Source organism: Panthera pardus, unplaced genomic scaffold, assembly GCF_024362965.1.
Source record: "Panthera pardus isolate Hobbes unplaced genomic scaffold, ASM2436296v1 HiC_scaffold_7, whole genome shotgun sequence".
NCBI classification, from domain to species: Eukaryota; Metazoa; Chordata; class Mammalia; order Carnivora; family Felidae; genus Panthera; species Panthera pardus.
Window position 1 is genome coordinate 16642459 of NW_026527002.1, and position 17176 is coordinate 16659634.

A 17176-nucleotide genomic window follows, 5' to 3' on the forward strand; every position below is an offset into this window, starting at 1 on the left:
TATTTTTAATTTTTTGAGGAACTTCCACACTGTTTTCCAGAGTGGCTGCATCAGTTTGCCTTCCCACCAACAGTGCAAGAGGGTTCCCGTTTCTCCACATCCTCGCCAGCATCTATAGTCTCCTGATTTGTTCATTTTAGCCACTCTGACCGGCGTGAGGTGTGTCATGCCAGATTTCTATGTGCTTACATTAATACTTATGTATACCTTAAATATTAGAATCAGATAAATAAAATGATAAAAATTTTAGTATCTATAAAAATAAATTATTTCTGCAAATACCCTTTCAAAATTTAGATCATACTATAACCTTTTTAAATAAATATATTGTGAACATATTTCCATAGTAATAGATACTTCCACATATTATCCCCCTTTTTCAGAGAGAGCAAACAAGGGAGAGAAGCAGGGGGTGGGGGGAGAGAGAGAGAGAGAGAGAGAGAGAGAGAGAGAGAGAGAGAGAGAGACTCTTAAGCAGGCTCTGCACTCAGTGCAGAGCCCAACATAGGGCTTGATCCCACATCCCTAGAATCACACCTAAGCTGAAATCAAAAGTTAGACACTCAACCGGACTGAGCCATCCAGGTGCCCCCCACATATTATCTTAATGGCCAAATAATATCCCATCATTTGAACACATTATTTATACAACCCCCTCTTGCAGGATATTTAGATTGGTTTAAATTTTTTTAATCTTGTGATGAATATTCATGAGTAGGTAGGTGAGTATGTACCTTTGTATGTATCACTGATGATATCTAGAGTATAAATTCCTATGTAAGAACTGCTAGGTTAGTTTAAGCCTTCCAGAAACAATACCTCCAACAGCTGCCCTTGAGAACCGGCACTGCAGCTCTGAAAAGCTGCTGATTCCTGATTAGCTGTGAAAGAAAGCCATTGTCATCTTTCTTTGTCACAATCTCCATACCCAGTACAGTGTTAAGAATATAATTAAAAACTCACTAAATATTTTTTGGATGAATGAATTCACTTTAAAATAGCCTAACATAAAGATGTGGAGAAAGGGGAACCCTCTTACAGTGTTGGTGGGAATGCAAACTGGTGCAGCCACTCAGTATAGAGGTTCCTCAAAAAGTTAAAAATAGAACTACCTGATGATCCAGCATTTGCACTACTAGGTATTTACCCAAATAATACAAAATACTGATTTGAAGGATTACACACACCCCAATGTTCATGCAGCATTATCAACAATAGCCAAATTATGGAAAAAGCCCAAATGTCCATTGACTGGGGAATGGATAAAGAAGATGTGGTGTACATACATATAATGGAATATTACTCAGCCATCAAAAAGAATGAAATCTTGCCATTTGCAATGACATAGATGGAGCCAGAGAGCATTATGCCAAGCAAAATAAGTTGATCAGAGAAAGACAGATACCATTTGATTTCACTCATACGTGGAATTCAAGAAACAAAACAAATGAACATGGAGGGGAAAAAAGAGAGGCAAACCAAGAAACAGACTCTTATCTATAGAGAACAAACTGATGGTTACTGGAGGGGAGGTAGGTGGGGGTCATGGGTTAAATAGGTGGTGGGGATTAAAGATTGTTGTGATGAGCACCAGGTGTTGTATGTAAGTGAAGAATCACTAAATTCTACACCTGAATCTAATACTACACTGTATGTTAACTAACTGGAATTTCGATAAAAACTTAAAAAAATAAAATAAAATTGCCTAACACCCACTGCCTGTACAAGCCTCTTCCTGAACCCTTCCTCATCCCTCACACAAGGATGAAGTCAAGCTTTTAAAAAGCTGTAAGCTGAAACACAGAGTAGTAGGAGTGCTTTCTTCACAAAATATTTTAGCTGAAAATGACTAAAACTTATTCATACATAATCCAGTTGCCACTAATTGAAGGCTTACTGTGTGCTCTGCTCTTCTATTTTATTCTATGAGGTAGGTATTTTATTACCCTCAATTTATAGATAGTAGCTACTGATTTTTTTAAAGTTCACATTAATGGAGTGCCTACTATGTTTCAGGCACTATTCCATGCATTACATACTCATTCATTCAACAAAATATTTTAGTATCTGTTATGTGCCAGGCACTTTGTAAGGCAAAATGAGGAGTAAAGAAGAACAGACAAAATCTCTGGCTTTATGGAACTTACACTGGAAAAGGGAGACAGTCGTGAAGATAAACAAGGAAGATAAACAAGGAAACTGTGACGTAAAATCATGAAAGGTACCTCAATGGAAAAATAAAGCAGGCAATTGGGATATGAAGTTCTCATTAAACCTCACAGCAACTATATCCAATAGAGACTTGTACTATATCCTTTTTTCCAAGAAAAAAGAAAAAATTGAGAGGACTTCAACATGGTGGCTGCAGTACTGGCAATGGTGATGGCCTAGCCCAGGGTGGACAGAGTTGGAGGTGGTGGTGGTCATTCTCCCTAGAGACCATCAGGAGCTCAGTGGGGACTGAGCCTGGGAGGCCAGCCAGTGCCAGCACCTTTCAGCTTGTGGGATAGCAGCGGTGTTCAGGTTCTAAATGGCTTCTAAGAAGTTGGGCACAGATTTTCATGAGATTTTCAGTTACCTTGATGATGTCCCATTTAAGACAGGAGACAAATTCAAAACACCAGCTAAAGTTGGTCTACCTATTGGCTCCTCCTTGCCTTATTGTTTACACATTGTTGGAGAAGTACAGTATATGACTTCTCCTCGTAAAAGAAAACTATTGAATGGGCTGAAGATATTAAGAAAATCCAAGAAGCCCAGCAGGAAGCAGAGTACAAGACTGAGGAAATAGTAGCTAAAGTGAATTCTAAGAGTGGCCCAGCGGGTGACAGCAAAACGAGCTTCTCTGAGACATACAGTACAGCCACACTGCCGTCTGCTATCTACCCCCTTCCTTGACAGCTTACAACATAGCATCCTCACCCTGCCTTGGGTCAGCAGCAATATCATGAAACAAAAAGTTGTCAGCCCACCTCACATAAAGACAGATTTCAATCCTGCTGACTTTAAGTGTGAAGAAGACCCTTTGGACAATCTGGAGTTTAAAACTACTGAGAAGGAAGAGCTGAGAAACATTCTAGTAGGAACCACTAAACCCGTTATGGCTCAGTTATTGGACAATAACTTGCCCAGAGGAGGCTCTGGGTCGGTGTTACAGGATGAGGAAGTCCTGGCATCCCTGGAGCGGGCAACCCTAGATATCAAGCCTCTTCACACATCCAGTGGCTTTATAACCTTAACACAGTTGGGCAACTATGAGATGTCACTATCTTTCAAAGTATCCCTCCCCGCAATTCCTGTAGTAAGCAATATCAAATCCCTGTTCTTCCCCAAACTTGACTCTGATGATAGCAAACAGAAGACAGCCAAGCTGACAAGCACTTTCCATAACACATCCAATCTCCATAATGGCACCTTCTGGAATTCCCTAACGCCTTGCACCCAAAGTAGTGCCAGTGAGTTCAGTTGGCATTATACTCTTAGGCTTTCAGCTTTCAACACAGACAGTGGCACAGAGGTGCCAACCCTGACTCCCTCAGGCCTGATCTCCCGGATGCCTTCCCTCTCTGTCTTGTCTAGGTGCACAGAATGTACAAGGAGAAAGGAGCACACTTACCATTTTCTTTTGAGGGTGGAGGGTAAGGTATGGAGACTGTGCTTGCCTGTCTCTGAGCTGGGGAGAAAGTAGGAAAGATTTGGATATATGAAAGCCTCCAGAACTGCTCTGGCTCCTTCCATATTAAATGTATTTGTATTTTGAGAAGTGTCCTCGCCACCTCGGCCCTTCAGAGAGATTTCCTGGTCCTTCTGGGGTCTGTACATCCTGAACAGAAACTTGGCCCAGCTGTTAAAAGGAGTCAGGGAGAAGGGGTGGGAGGGCCAGACTCAGTGCTGCTTTAGGGCTAGATGTTTCCCTCTCCTGCACCGATGGACTGAGCTCTAACCTAAGTTTAGTGCTAGTGAAAGGTTCTCCCAGGATTTTTTTGTTTTTGTTTTTTTCTCCTTTTAACAAAGTCTCTTAGTGCTACACTGGTCCTGCAATGTCTCTGTGATGCAAAGAATGTCCTTTTGCCCATGGGGTATTGAGTTTGCCTCTCTGCCAGTCAGTTACTATGCTTCCATGCCTCAGTCTTTCTTTTGGCATGGTTTGGACCACAATCCTCTGCTACTAAGATTTTGGAGCCTTCTGATTTAGGAAACAGTCATCAGTTTAAGAAATCATTGGCCCTTTCCCAGCATATTGAGTGGGGGAGAAACAGGCTGTGATTTCAGCAGTCCAGCACTAACTCCACCTCAGTTCTACTTGGAGAACAGCCTCTCCCTCCAGCTCCCTGCTCTAGGATGATGCAATAAGTAATAAGTAACATCAAGTCATAGAAATTAGTCTCCTTCTTCTTTTTTTTTTTTTTGGTATTATGTTGTACATCATTAAATATCTAAATACAAAGGAAAATATCTAAATACAAAGGAAAGAGGTTGAGAGAGGTTAAGTAACTTGCACAAATTTTATGGAGCTAACATTGATAAACAGTGGATAACCACTGTTACCCACTGATATCTCTACCAGCACCCCAATCCTAGATTTGAAATGAGTAAATGGTGCTTTCTCAGGATCTTATGTATAGAGCTCTGAAAAGTAGCCTCAAAGCCCCAACACTTACCAACCTAGCTCAACTGCTCTGGAAATTCTATTGCTACACAATAGATGAAGGACAAAGCTGGTACTTGATTTTCCAGTTACAGACAAAAGAGAGACAACTTATAACTCATCCTAAAAATAACCCTGGGAGACAGATATTATCCCAATAGGGACACACCAAGGCTTTACAGATGAGCAAATATAAGTTAAGTTGCTTGTCCAGTGTCATATAACTAACAATGGTTGAGTCAGGATTCCATCCCACATCACTCTGGTTCCTAAACCCAAGGGAGACAATGGCCCAGAGCAGACTACAGCTTAGGACTTCATGATGCCTTCTCAGAGTCCTGTCTTCTGAGAGCAGATGCATCAGAAGGGCCCAGGGCCAGCTGCCTGACTCCAGCAAAGGTCTTTGAGAGAAATCAATAGGTGTACGTTGAAAAAAGGTACTTATGAAATCATTTCTGAAGAAAAAACCGAAAAGACCCTTCACAAGAAACCAGCCTCAAAGAAGCAAGTGTGAAGAGGTTGGCTGAAGGGAGAGGTGGTCTTAATAAGTCTCAAGTACTTTTCCACTCCCTGAACAATTTATTGGGCTCCCCACCCTCACCCGTGTGATTAATAGAGCCTCAAGAGCTGCTCAGTCTCCAGGCCATTTTGCTCTAGGAAGCTTTAATTTGAAAAATGAGACAAGTAGTTTCAGTGCTGTCATCAATAGGAAATTAGGAGATAAAAAGAAATCTATTTAAATGGCTTTTAAATATTCACAAGGAGAGCCACTGGGTCTTGGCCATGTTCCTCTCCTCTGTGCCCCTTGCTCAGATACCCCACTGCATCAGAATAATGAACACAAACTATGCCACTGTTAGCAGATGCTGAAGACAGTTGCAGTGAATACAGCCAACATTGGCCTGAGCCCTCTAGTCCCTCAGTAACTTAAATCTTTGGGGATGAGATTAGATAAAGAATCTTTGAGCTTTTCTAGAGCAGGATGCAAGACAAGATGACTGGAAAGGTACAGGTACGGGGAAATGACAATCTGACTCAAAAGAAGTCTTTAACATTAGTTCTAAATAACTGTTTTCCTTTCTTTTTGGCACCCAAGAAAATCAACCGAATTTGAGGCTCAAGCACAGTATTCTAGAGGTCCCTATTGTCTGCAATTTGTGGTCTTTTTTTCCTTTGGAGAAGCAGGACAGGAAGTAGTTAAGGGCATGAGTTCCCGTATCAAACTGGTTTCAAATACTGGCTCTACTGCTTACAAGCTATGTGACTTTGGGCATCATATTTAATTTCTCTGAGCCTCAGTTCAGGACTCAAAGGACTCTTTTAAGGATTAAATGAAATAATGTATACAAATTCCTTTGTACACAATGAAAATCAGCTGTAATTACTGAAAGAAAAAAAAGAAACTTTTAAGGGAATATAAATTGGTATAACCTCTTTAGATTCAATTTGCTGAATATATCAAAATTTAAAAGGTAGATTTCTGGGGCACCTGGCTGACTTAAATGATAGAACTTGCAACTCCTGATCTTGGGATTGTAAGTTTGAACCCCACGTTGGGCATAGAGCTTACTTTAAAAAAATGTGGATTCCCTTTGAACTAGTGATTGCATTTCTAAGACACTGGAACAAGTATACAGATGTATACACAAAGATGTTTGCAGATACACTATGTAACTAGAAAAACAGCAAAGTAGACATACATCCATAGAGGAATAGTCAAATGAGTTAGAATTCATCTGTACACAGGTACATATTATGCAGTAAGAAGAATAAGATATATATGTTTCAAAAAGGTAACAGATCCACGATATACTATTCTGTGAAAAAAAAAAGGATGCAAGGAAGCATATACTGTATGAACCCACTTATATAAAATATTCAGACACATATTTATATTTGCATTTAAAAGACCATAATGATATAAACCAAACACTAGCAGTCAGTAGCTGTGGGGAGCAAGATGGGCTGGGGCCTGAAGAAAGCAGCCTTTCACTCTTTATATAGTTCTCCATTAGTTGAATTTGACAAGCAAGTGATATTTTATATTTTTTTGAAAGATTAGCAGGCCTCATACTTTTCAGCTTAGCCACTCACAGAATAATGAAGCAAATCAGATACAGGCATACTAGCAAATGAGGCATTAAGCATATAATCATTGTGCTTCATTTCAGGCATTTCAACTGAATAAAATTCAATGTAATAAAAAATAGAATTATGAAAATTTTACTTTGGGATGCACAATACACATTTGATCTCAAACTGTTCGACTGAATATATACTTTGTTTTTGAATCATCAATGCAAACTTTGTTTTCTTTTCTTTTCTGATCCATGAATTCCCTCACAAGCCGATATACCTGCCTGATAGGTATTTCTACCTGGATGTTCCAATGTGCTTAAAACTAACATGTCTAAAACCAAATCTGTCATCTTCCCCAAATATCCTATTTTTCCAAGGATATTCCCATTCTTCCTACCACCTGGGCTTGAAAGTCTAACTCTTATTAAGTAGTCAGTCCCTTGTCTTATTCCATCAGCAGATTGATGGTCAAGTACCTCTTGTTTTTCATCCATGATATCTCTGACATCACTTCCTTCTTTGCCATTCCCCAGGTGAGACCCTAAATGCAGGTCTCCCACCTCAATGTCACCTTGTATCTTTATTACAACATTTATAACACTGTGCACATCTCCGTGCTGCACCCCCACCAACTGTAATCCCTAATAGGCCATAAACTCCTCAAAAGAAGGATTTGTTTTCTATTTACCTCAGCACCCAGCATCCTACCTAGGGTACACTGGGTGCTAGATTAATATCTTTTCAGTGAACAAATAGATGGAAAGAAGTAATTGGTCTTTATTTCTAGCAGATTCTCCTTTCCCCATCGCCTTATCCCCCACCCATTTTCTTCAGTAGTTCTCCCTAGTTGATAATTCAATAGCATCATCATCATTGGTAATTTGCCACTTCTCAGATGAGAGCATAATCCTTTCAAATTCAGTCATGAATGGAATTTAAAGGGCTTTATTTGATATATTCAGTGCTTTTCTTTTTTTTCATATTCAGTGCTTTTCAAAGAAAATTTGAAAAATTCAAAACTATAGGACCTAAAAAAACTCCAATAGGCCTTAAATTTCCATTTAGACTTTAACAAAACAGTAAAAATGAGCATTTATGAATCATTAGAGGATTAAAGACCAAATCCTTTAATTATCAATCCTAAAATATTATTTTATGAGGGGAATGCACAAGTATTAAGAACAGAATCATGTAATTTACAAATCATTTTTAAATAGCTCTCTATGATGTTCAGCTTATTAGGAATTGTTAATATTCTATTACTCAGAGGTCATTAGCACATTCTGCTAGCAGTATAGATCACATAACATCAAGTGACAAGGAGAGAACATGAAGTATCCCAATTATGATTTCTTTTAAAAAGGGCTGCCGTGACCTTCTCCCCAGAATGTGAACTATATCTTACAAAGTCTGAAAAATGCTACAACCTTTCTCCATTAAATGGGACACCATTAGGGGAGGGGAAGATTACTTAAATAGAATAATAGCTAACATTTATTATGTGCCAGTCACAGTTCTAACGGCTTTTCAATAATTCACTAAATCCTCACAAAAACTTTAAGAGAGAGGTAGTTATTATCCCTATTTAACAGATAAGGAAACTAAGTCCCCACTGAGGTTTTAAGTAACATGTCCAAGATTGTATACCTTTTAAAAAGGGAGATGTGTAGCAGATATGGAGCTGTGCCACCCAGACAGCACCCCCCCTTCCCTTCAAGGAAGGACTTCTCCCAGCTCCTGAGAGTGCTATCAGTGACAGCCTCAAGCTGTCAGCTCCTTCAGGATACTCCTCAGCTGCAGACAGTACCTCACTCAAAACCACACCCTTCCCAGGGCAGCCCAAGCCATTTGGCTGAGTACCACTGAGGTATAAAGGTCTGACCTTTTGGGATCTCTGAGGGACAGGTGTAATGGCTCATACACACTCAAGGACTCCCCAGCGGGCCAGCGGGTACTGATGCTATGCTGGACCTACACTATAGTTCCGCTCCTCCCTCTACCCAATCCTGCTTCCTCCCTCTCCTGTCCACAAGAGTTGGTAGCAATAAATACTCTGCACACCAAACAGTATCCAGAGACCCCTCCACCCACAACACCAGGATTGGACCAAGTTGTCTAACTCCAAGCTCTTACTCTGGACTCTCTACTGTCTTCCCAGGAAGAACAACAGACAGAAAGAAAGCTGCAAATCACTCTATAGTCTCATCTTAGCTACTTATTTCTGCTTCCACTTACACCAAACATTTGTTAGAACTGTTAAGCATAGAAGTGCCTGGGTTTCCCAGTCAGTTAAGCGTCCAGCTCTTGAATTCAGCTCACAGTTCATGGGATCTCACAGTTCACGGGATCTCACAGTTCACGGGATCAAGCCCTGTTCTCACAGTTCATGGGATGATCTCACAGTTCATGGGATCGAGCCCTGTGTCAGGCTCCATGCTGAAGCATGGAGCCTGCTTGGGACTCTCTCTCTGCCCCTCCTCAGCTTGCACTCTCTCTCAAAATAAATAAATAAACTTAAAAAAAAAAAAAAAGAAGAAGAAGAAGAACTGTTGTTAAGCATAAGTAACATTGTGCCATGCTTTTGCCCAAATTTTGGAAGGAGAAAAAAAAATTAAAACTTTGGCTAATATCTGTAGATACACTAGTGTAGTGTAGATACACTAACATTAGGCCCCAAAATACGGCTTTCTGTACTTTGAATACCCTGAGATATACCTATTCATTATTCATAATTCCATAACTAACTCACCAATCCATATGCTTTTCTTCTCTCTCTCCTGTTCATCTTCCATCACTCACTGCTTAAAGTGTGGGCTGAATGTAGGCATGCTGACAAAGTTGAAGGTTTCCATTCACTCTAAATGGCTGACTGTACACTCAATGTCCTTATTCAAGTAACTCAGAACTTTTAACTTTTCTATGGGAAAATTACAGCACACAAAGGAAAATAACAATGAATCAATATCTCTCTTTCCTTCCCTCCATCTCTCCCTCTCACTTGTCCTTCTCCTTCTCTTGGCTTTCTTGCAATGTATCAGTGGGGCAACTTAGAAACAAAAGCTAGTAAGAACAGCGCAGACCCAGAAGTTCTGAGAGAGTTTTCTCAGTACGCAAGCTCCTAGGTGGCACACAAACATGACCTCCCCCAACTTCTAATGGAACTGTCAGTTCAGCACTGATACATGTTTAAAGTGTACCATATTTACATAGAAAAATAATAAATAAATAAAGTGTAGCATATTGATGAGAATCTTAAAAAAAAACTTATTCTTCAATACACATGAATTTTTTTGGATTCCATATTTCTAATATTTATACTAATAATTCAAATAGAAAAATAAATGCTAGTGGTCCTGGTATCTATTCTTGATGGTTCACCAGGAGAGCACAAATAAGGCACTTATGATTTCTGTTTCCTCACTGACAAGGAGCCCACATGTGGCTTTGCTGTCAGGGAAGAATAATTCTACATCCAGAGAGGTTCTTTGATGAGAAACAGATCAATACTTCATGCCATGACCTCAAGGGTCAAGAATCAAATATTAGCACTACAGATAATATACCACGATACAGAATATGAATAACATATGGGTTCTGATTTTGTCAGAATATTATCATTGGTTTTTAGGAAATGTGCTGGTAAAGGAAAAGGGAATTAGATATTAGAGTACGGAATCATTCCTACATTAAGATGGTCAGTCATGCCAAAACCATGAGGTTAAAACCAACAAACGAAGTGAAAGCAATAATCTCTTCAAGTAGCAGATGACACAAGGACCATTTCCTGGCTCTTCCAAACTCATCATGAGTCTTCAGCTTTTTCTTCCTTCCTTTGGCTGTTCCTATGTTTCCTTACCAGGGGAGGGGAATGAAGCCCAGGCTGTGGGAGCAAATGTAAAAAGAACAAGAAGCAAAAAGCATCCCACTCTTGCTCTGTTTTTTCCCTGGGGGATTCTCTAATTTTTCTAATCCTATCTCTCCTTTACTGCCTTTCCCAGGAACTTCCATTCCTTAGCAGGCTAGGGTTTTTTTTAGTATTTCATTGAATACCTCAGGAATTCACTACTAAGGACAAACATTTTTGACCAATACTGGATTAATTCTCCCAGTCAGGCATCCAGGATCTCCTCTGGCCTCAGCTAGACTCACCATAGAGACCAAGCACTCAGTGCCAGAGCATGCTGCAGAGCATGCCTTCCAAGAAGTACGACACTAACCCTCAGACCTTTCAGTAAAAAAAGAAGTCCCTTCACCTCTACAGACAGCTTGCACAGGAAACACCTTCTTTCCCTCAGCATCCTGTAAGGAGGGCAGGCCAGATCAGCACATCAAGCAGACCAGCCCAGTTTGCTTACAGTCACCTATTAGCCAGGGACAGTTTAAGCCCAAATCCTTACATGCCTTGTGTGTTCTTCTATCACACTTAATTTTAGTTGCACTCTGAAGGTAATTTTATCCATTAGTACCCATATACATTCACAAAACAGAAGTCTAAAACTAATTATGACTGGCTCAACAAAAGGGAATGACTCTGGCTCTGTTATAATGAGTAAAAAAGAAAATGCACTAAAATAAAAAAGATGGCCCACATGTATATTTCTAATTCTATCAGTAGAAAAAGGACTAAAGATGTCCAGTGAATTTTACATTCCTGTCAGTAGTTTTTGAGCTTTGGGAAGGCAGGGGTAAATAATAATTACAAAGGTATAGTAATAATAACAATAGCTAACATATATTAGGCACAAATTAGTCAGGCACTGTTTTGAACTCTTTATATGACATAGTTCATTTAATTCTCACAACAACCCTAGAAGGCAGGCACTATTATTATCCTTACTTTATAGATGAGAAACTAAAATTTTGAGTAATCAAATAAGTAGTATTCCACAGATACAGGATTCAAAATCAGGCTTTCTGATTCAAGTCTGTGCTCTCCTCTCTGCTACAGTGAGTGCATAACCTTGTGAAAGTCCCTCAACCTCCCAGGGTTTCCTTTTCCTCTGAAAAGTGAGGGAGTGGTAGACTTCCCATTAAACCTGGAGGACTGGCATTTATCTCTGCTCCTTCCAAAGCCCATAAAGTAATTCTTTAAAAAAATAAATAAATAAAATGATATCCGATCAGAAAAAAAAAAAAAAAAGAGAATGAGAGAAAACAACAGCAGATGAGAGATTTCAACATATTTTTGGAAGATGGAAATCAGGAGGAAAACAACTGTCTAAAACTGTGTTAAAGAGTGGATGCTGTTCCAACCTTAGAACCCACAGAAAGGGAATATGGCCAGAAATGAGCCATGTGCCTTGCATAGACCCTGCAAAGTTCAGCACTTAAAAGTAAGAGTTGGGAGAAGAGGATGCCTGGGTGGCTCAGTCAGTTAAGTGTCTGACTTCAGCTCAGGTCTGATCTCACTGTGAGTTTGAGTCCTGCACCAGGCTGTATGCTAACAGTCTGGAGCCCACTTCAGATTTTGTGTCTCCCTCTCTCTCTGACCCTTCCCCACTCACACTCTGTGTCTCTCTCTCTCTCTCTCAAAAATAAAGATTAGAAAAAAAATTTTTTTAAGTAAGAGTTGGAGGTATGGTTAAAAACAGGTATATACCTTAAAAACCTGTGCTAATTAGCTGATCTCTAGCTTCCTTCACTAACCGCCCTATCAGTGACAATCCTTCCCCCAAAGAAAACAGGAAGATTATTCTCCAGAGAAACAAACTGAGAAGCTCTAATCTTGGGGTATACCTGCCACACTGGTATGACAGAAGAAACACCATGAGAGGGAAGGAAAATAATGAAAGTCCCCTTCCTCCGCCCCACTCCCAGAATATCTTTAGACAGGTATACATACACACCCATGCATGCACAACACATGCACATACACACACAATCAGGAAAGGAAGATAATGTAGTATTCTGTGAGGGAACTGAAGGTCTCCTCCTGAAATACTTTAATATACTGCCATTTGGAACTCATTCTTGAAATGAAACTCACCAGTTGACAAGCCCCCAACAAGCACCCAGAGCGTTTAATCATCGTTTCATTGCTTCCCTTTTAAGTAAAAATGAACAGCCAAAGATTTAAAACACTCAAGGAAAGAAAACTCAAAACAAACAAAAGGGAAAAGAAGACTGGAAAAAAAAAAAAAAACCACACAGCAATAGAGGAAAATGAAACAAACCTTTAAAATCTATATCTTCAAAGAATAAGAGAATCCATCATATTTATAAAGTAAAACTGGGCTGTGAAAAGGAAGCATCAGAAAATAAGAAAGCACCGCTAGAAATTAAAAATTATAACCAGGTGAAAATTTTAATTGAAGTGTTGAAGGAAGAAAATCACTCAGAAAATTAAAACTGGGGCCAAAAGAGAAGTCATTGGAAATAAAAAGTGAAAAAATAAAACTCAGAGGATCAGTTCAGAAACTCTGCAACCAATAGAAGTTCCCCAAAAAGAAAACAATGAGGAGGAGATTATCAAAGAAAGAATACAAGAAAAATTTCCAGAATTAGGCAGAAGTCTACCAGAGAGTACACAGCACAATGCATTTTTCAAAAAAATCCAATCTACAGCTCATCATCATGAAATTTCAGAATATCATGGGTAAAGTTCCTTACAAAATCATATTCAAAGGAATGGAATCATCAAAACTCATTAAAGTCTCAACAGCAACACTGTATTCTAGAAGATAAAGTACCTTTAGCGTTCTGAAAGAAAACCAAATCTAACCTAAACTTATATACCCAGCCAAATTATTATACAAATGTAAGGGCAGAATAAAGACATTTTCAAAGAAGCACTCAAAAAATTACTTCTCATGCACCTCTTCTTGGGAAGCAACTCAAGTAGGGTCTTCTGCAATTTAAGAGAGCTCCAAGAAAAATGAAGATACCATATCCAACACAAGAAAAATGCAAAGGAAGTCCCAGGCTGACTGTGGTAGATGAGGTCTGGAGAACATCAGTCCTAATCAGAGCAAGAGGCCAAATGACTGTGGGAGAGGGACCTTGAGCAGGGATGAAACTAAAATATTGTTTAATATGCTAGAGATTTTGGAAAAACTACTGCTAAGCCAGATACATGGAGTATTGTAAAAAGGGAGAAGGCAGGAATGGACATAGATATATAGAAAACTAAGCAAATGAAAAACAAATAAACTTAGGTAGTTATCAACTCCAGAGAGAAAAAGATACCATTGTTTAAGAAAGGAAATACAATTGAAGAACACTTCTTAGCTCAACACTTCTTAGCTCCTAATCTTATAATGTAAAACTGATTCTTTAATCAAAATCTATAATATAGGAGCTTAGGGGCACAAAAAAAATGAGGTGATCATGATATAAGAGAGCTAAGTATTCAACAACTGAAGCAAAAGATTAACATCTACACAGGGCAAATCAAGAAACAACATGGTAAACATTGTTTAGATAGATGAAAGCAAAGAAAAAAACAGATATAACAAGGTGAAAGATTAAAATGGCTGTTTCTCAGAAGCAGATGGCTGTTTCTCAGAAGCAGACTAGGAGATTGAGAAGGGAAGAAAAAAGGAGTTGTTGTTTTTTTTAATGTTTATTTTTGAGAGAGAGAAAAAGAGCGGAGGAGGGACAGAGAGAAAAGGGGACAGAGGATCTGAAGCTCTGCGCTGACAGCAAATGAGACTGATGCATGGGCTCAAACTCACGAACCGTGAGATCATGGCCTGAGCTGAAGTCAGACACTCAACCGACAGCCACCCAGCCACCCCAAAAGAAAGGGTTTTTTTTTTAAAATACGTTTTTTAGCACCATTTGATGTTTTAATTATGTATGGATTGCTTTAATAAAAAATTCTAACAGTAATCAAATAAATATTATGATATCATCAGAATGGATTTATTTTATGCTTTGTGGCTAAACACTGCAAAGATGAATTTCTTGCCCATGATACATGTTCTCTGCAGGTGTTAGGGTGGCTTTGTTCACTGTGGTCCCTCAGGAACCCAGACTGATGAGACAGTCATCCTCTTGAATGCTTCTGACTCTCAATCCAAAGGCAAAGAGAGACCCTTGAAGGTCTAGTACCACATATTAAACGTTCCCATTTTAAAGTGGCACAGATCATTTCTTCTCATAGTTTACTCACCAGAATCACAAAAAGGCCAGAAATGGCAACCCCACCATGTAATCAGAAAGGAGGAAGAAATGAAAATATTTGATGAATTGTACGAATCTCAGTCATAGCTAGTGAAGGATAGGCAAGGTCAAGGGCTCCCAAGGTTGGCTACACATCTTGATTACCTGAGGAGTTTTGGTTTTTAGTACAAATTCCCAGATCCCACCCCATATCGACAAAATAGTAATGTCCACAGTGGAGGCTGGGAATACATAACACCACTTGCAGGCAGCTTGAAACCAATCCAAAACTGTGTACCTGAGATTCACACCACTAGAATGGCTACAAGGTTCCTTCCAAAGAAAGAATGCTACAACTTGTGTAGGACACAAATTTTGGTGGACCAAAGGTGGACCAAGTTGTTTTATGTATGTGAATTTTATTTTATTAATAAAATGTTTAATGTTTTAGTCCCTATTAAATCCCTCTAAAATATATTTTATGTCTTCACAAATTATATAGAGTAAACCCCTCCTTGTTGATTCTGATTGATCATTTAATCAGCAAAGAATTCCCACCTTCATTCCAGTCCTTTTTTGTCATTATGGTCCTGACTTCAGGAGGCTCAGGACCTAGTATGGCCTAGTATGGCCTAATGAACCATCTCCCTGGAAAGCACAGTCTGTGGCCATGGCCAGTCCCTTGTCTCTCCAATGCATGGCCCTGACTTCCAATCCCCACCCGAGTCTCATACTCTGAGCTCTGCTTGTCATAGAGAGAATTCTGGTGAGATATGCCCTTGACAGAGTTTATCAAATATATATAATGACTTCTTCTGGGTGGGGAAAAAAAAGTGCTTGTAAATACTTAAAGCTGAATTAAACTATTTTGATTATACATTACTTAAATATATACAAATACAAAACTAGTTATAAGTATATTATATTCTATCTCCTGTACAACTATAAAAACAAAATAAATTCATGAAATAAAACAGAACAGCTAAGAGACTGGGCACTTAAAATCAGAATGTCTAAGTTCAAACTCTAATTCTACCTGTTATAAATTATATCTTTTGAGTGTTATTTAGATTCTCCAGGCTTTAGTCTCCTCAACTGTAAAATAGGAACAATAATTCCTATTATGTAGGTTGCTTCCGGATTAAATTAAATAATCCATGTAAAGTATTAATGATTAATGTTATTACAAAATCAATAACTTTTATTATGAAATCAGATAAAATGCAAATTGAATGAATATAATGTGACACATGATATTTTGCTGAAACCAAATAACCAACATGAATATGGTACTGAGCCATGACAGGCTGAGTCTCACATACCTATACTACTATCTGTATGATGACTCAGATTACCCATCATATTCTGACTACTGGGAAAACTGCATTTGCCCAGTCCACCAGGACGGCTATGACCTTTTCCTGAGGTGAAATGCATCATTTGTCCATTGTCTTCCTCTATTCTATGCCCATCAGTTTATAACAAAGTATTACACGAAGGCGGGCTCTGAGATTACTTATCTGTTTTTGGCAAAAAGATGGTCAATGGCATTAGCCAGAAAATGTGTATTCCTATTTGTTAAATTATCATCAAAATAAAAATATAATAAAGAACATACCACCGAAACTTACAGGGGCACCCTGACCTATTGTGGGAAGCCAAGAAAAAAGCCAATGGTGCTAGATGTCAGAATTTAAATAAAATTAAAGTTAATATAAATGCAAATTCCTACACTTATGTCCAAAAGATAAACCACACAAGTATTAAAAGGAACAATCCAAATGACAGCCCTGCCTTAGTTTAAAGCTAGGTTCTCTTTTCTGCTTATTATGGATCTTTGATAAGAAATACAATTGCTGAGAAGTCTGTTTTGCTTGCTGTTTGCTACGAGCATTGTGAGGCCTTTCCTGAATGTAACCCGCTGTGTAGTAAAATGGGTTGTAAAACTTCCTAAATGTAGTCTGATATGTAATGGAATGAGTGATTGTACATAAACTAACCGGCATTTCTCGCTTCTGTAAACCTGCTTGCTTAGCACATTCCTCACCTACCCCCTTCCCCCTTTCTTCCTCCCGCCACAAGTAACGGACAAAGCCTTCCCGCCAAAGGACAGACAAAGGATGCCCAGAGAACAACAAATGTCCTTACTTTAAAATCAACTAATCAGGCCCCTCATAATTTGAAACCTCCCCTGTGCTATTTGTCTCTGTCTATAAAAACGCTATACCAACCAATTGGGGCGCCTGGGTGGCGCAGTCGGTTAAGCGTCCGACTTCAGCCAGGTCACGATCTCGCGGTCCGTGAGTTCGAGCCCCGCGTCGGGCTCTGGGCTGATGGCTCGGAGCC

At 39.1% G+C, this 17176-nt stretch overlaps 1 protein-coding gene across 1 annotated transcript in view; it reads left to right on the forward strand.

Annotated features, from left to right (window-relative positions):
* The first annotated feature begins 2515 nt into the window (after positions 1 to 2515).
* Positions 2516 to 17176, forward strand: part of LOC109269291 (ubiquitin-associated protein 1-like) — a 59832-nt gene continuing 45171 nt past the window's right edge. Inside the window, 3 exon segments of the mRNA XM_053896153.1 lie at positions 2516 to 2689; positions 2692 to 2883; positions 2885 to 3643. Coding sequence (XP_053752128.1) covers positions 2531 to 2689; positions 2692 to 2883; positions 2885 to 3643 — 1110 coding nt within the window. The 5' untranslated portion in view covers positions 2516 to 2530.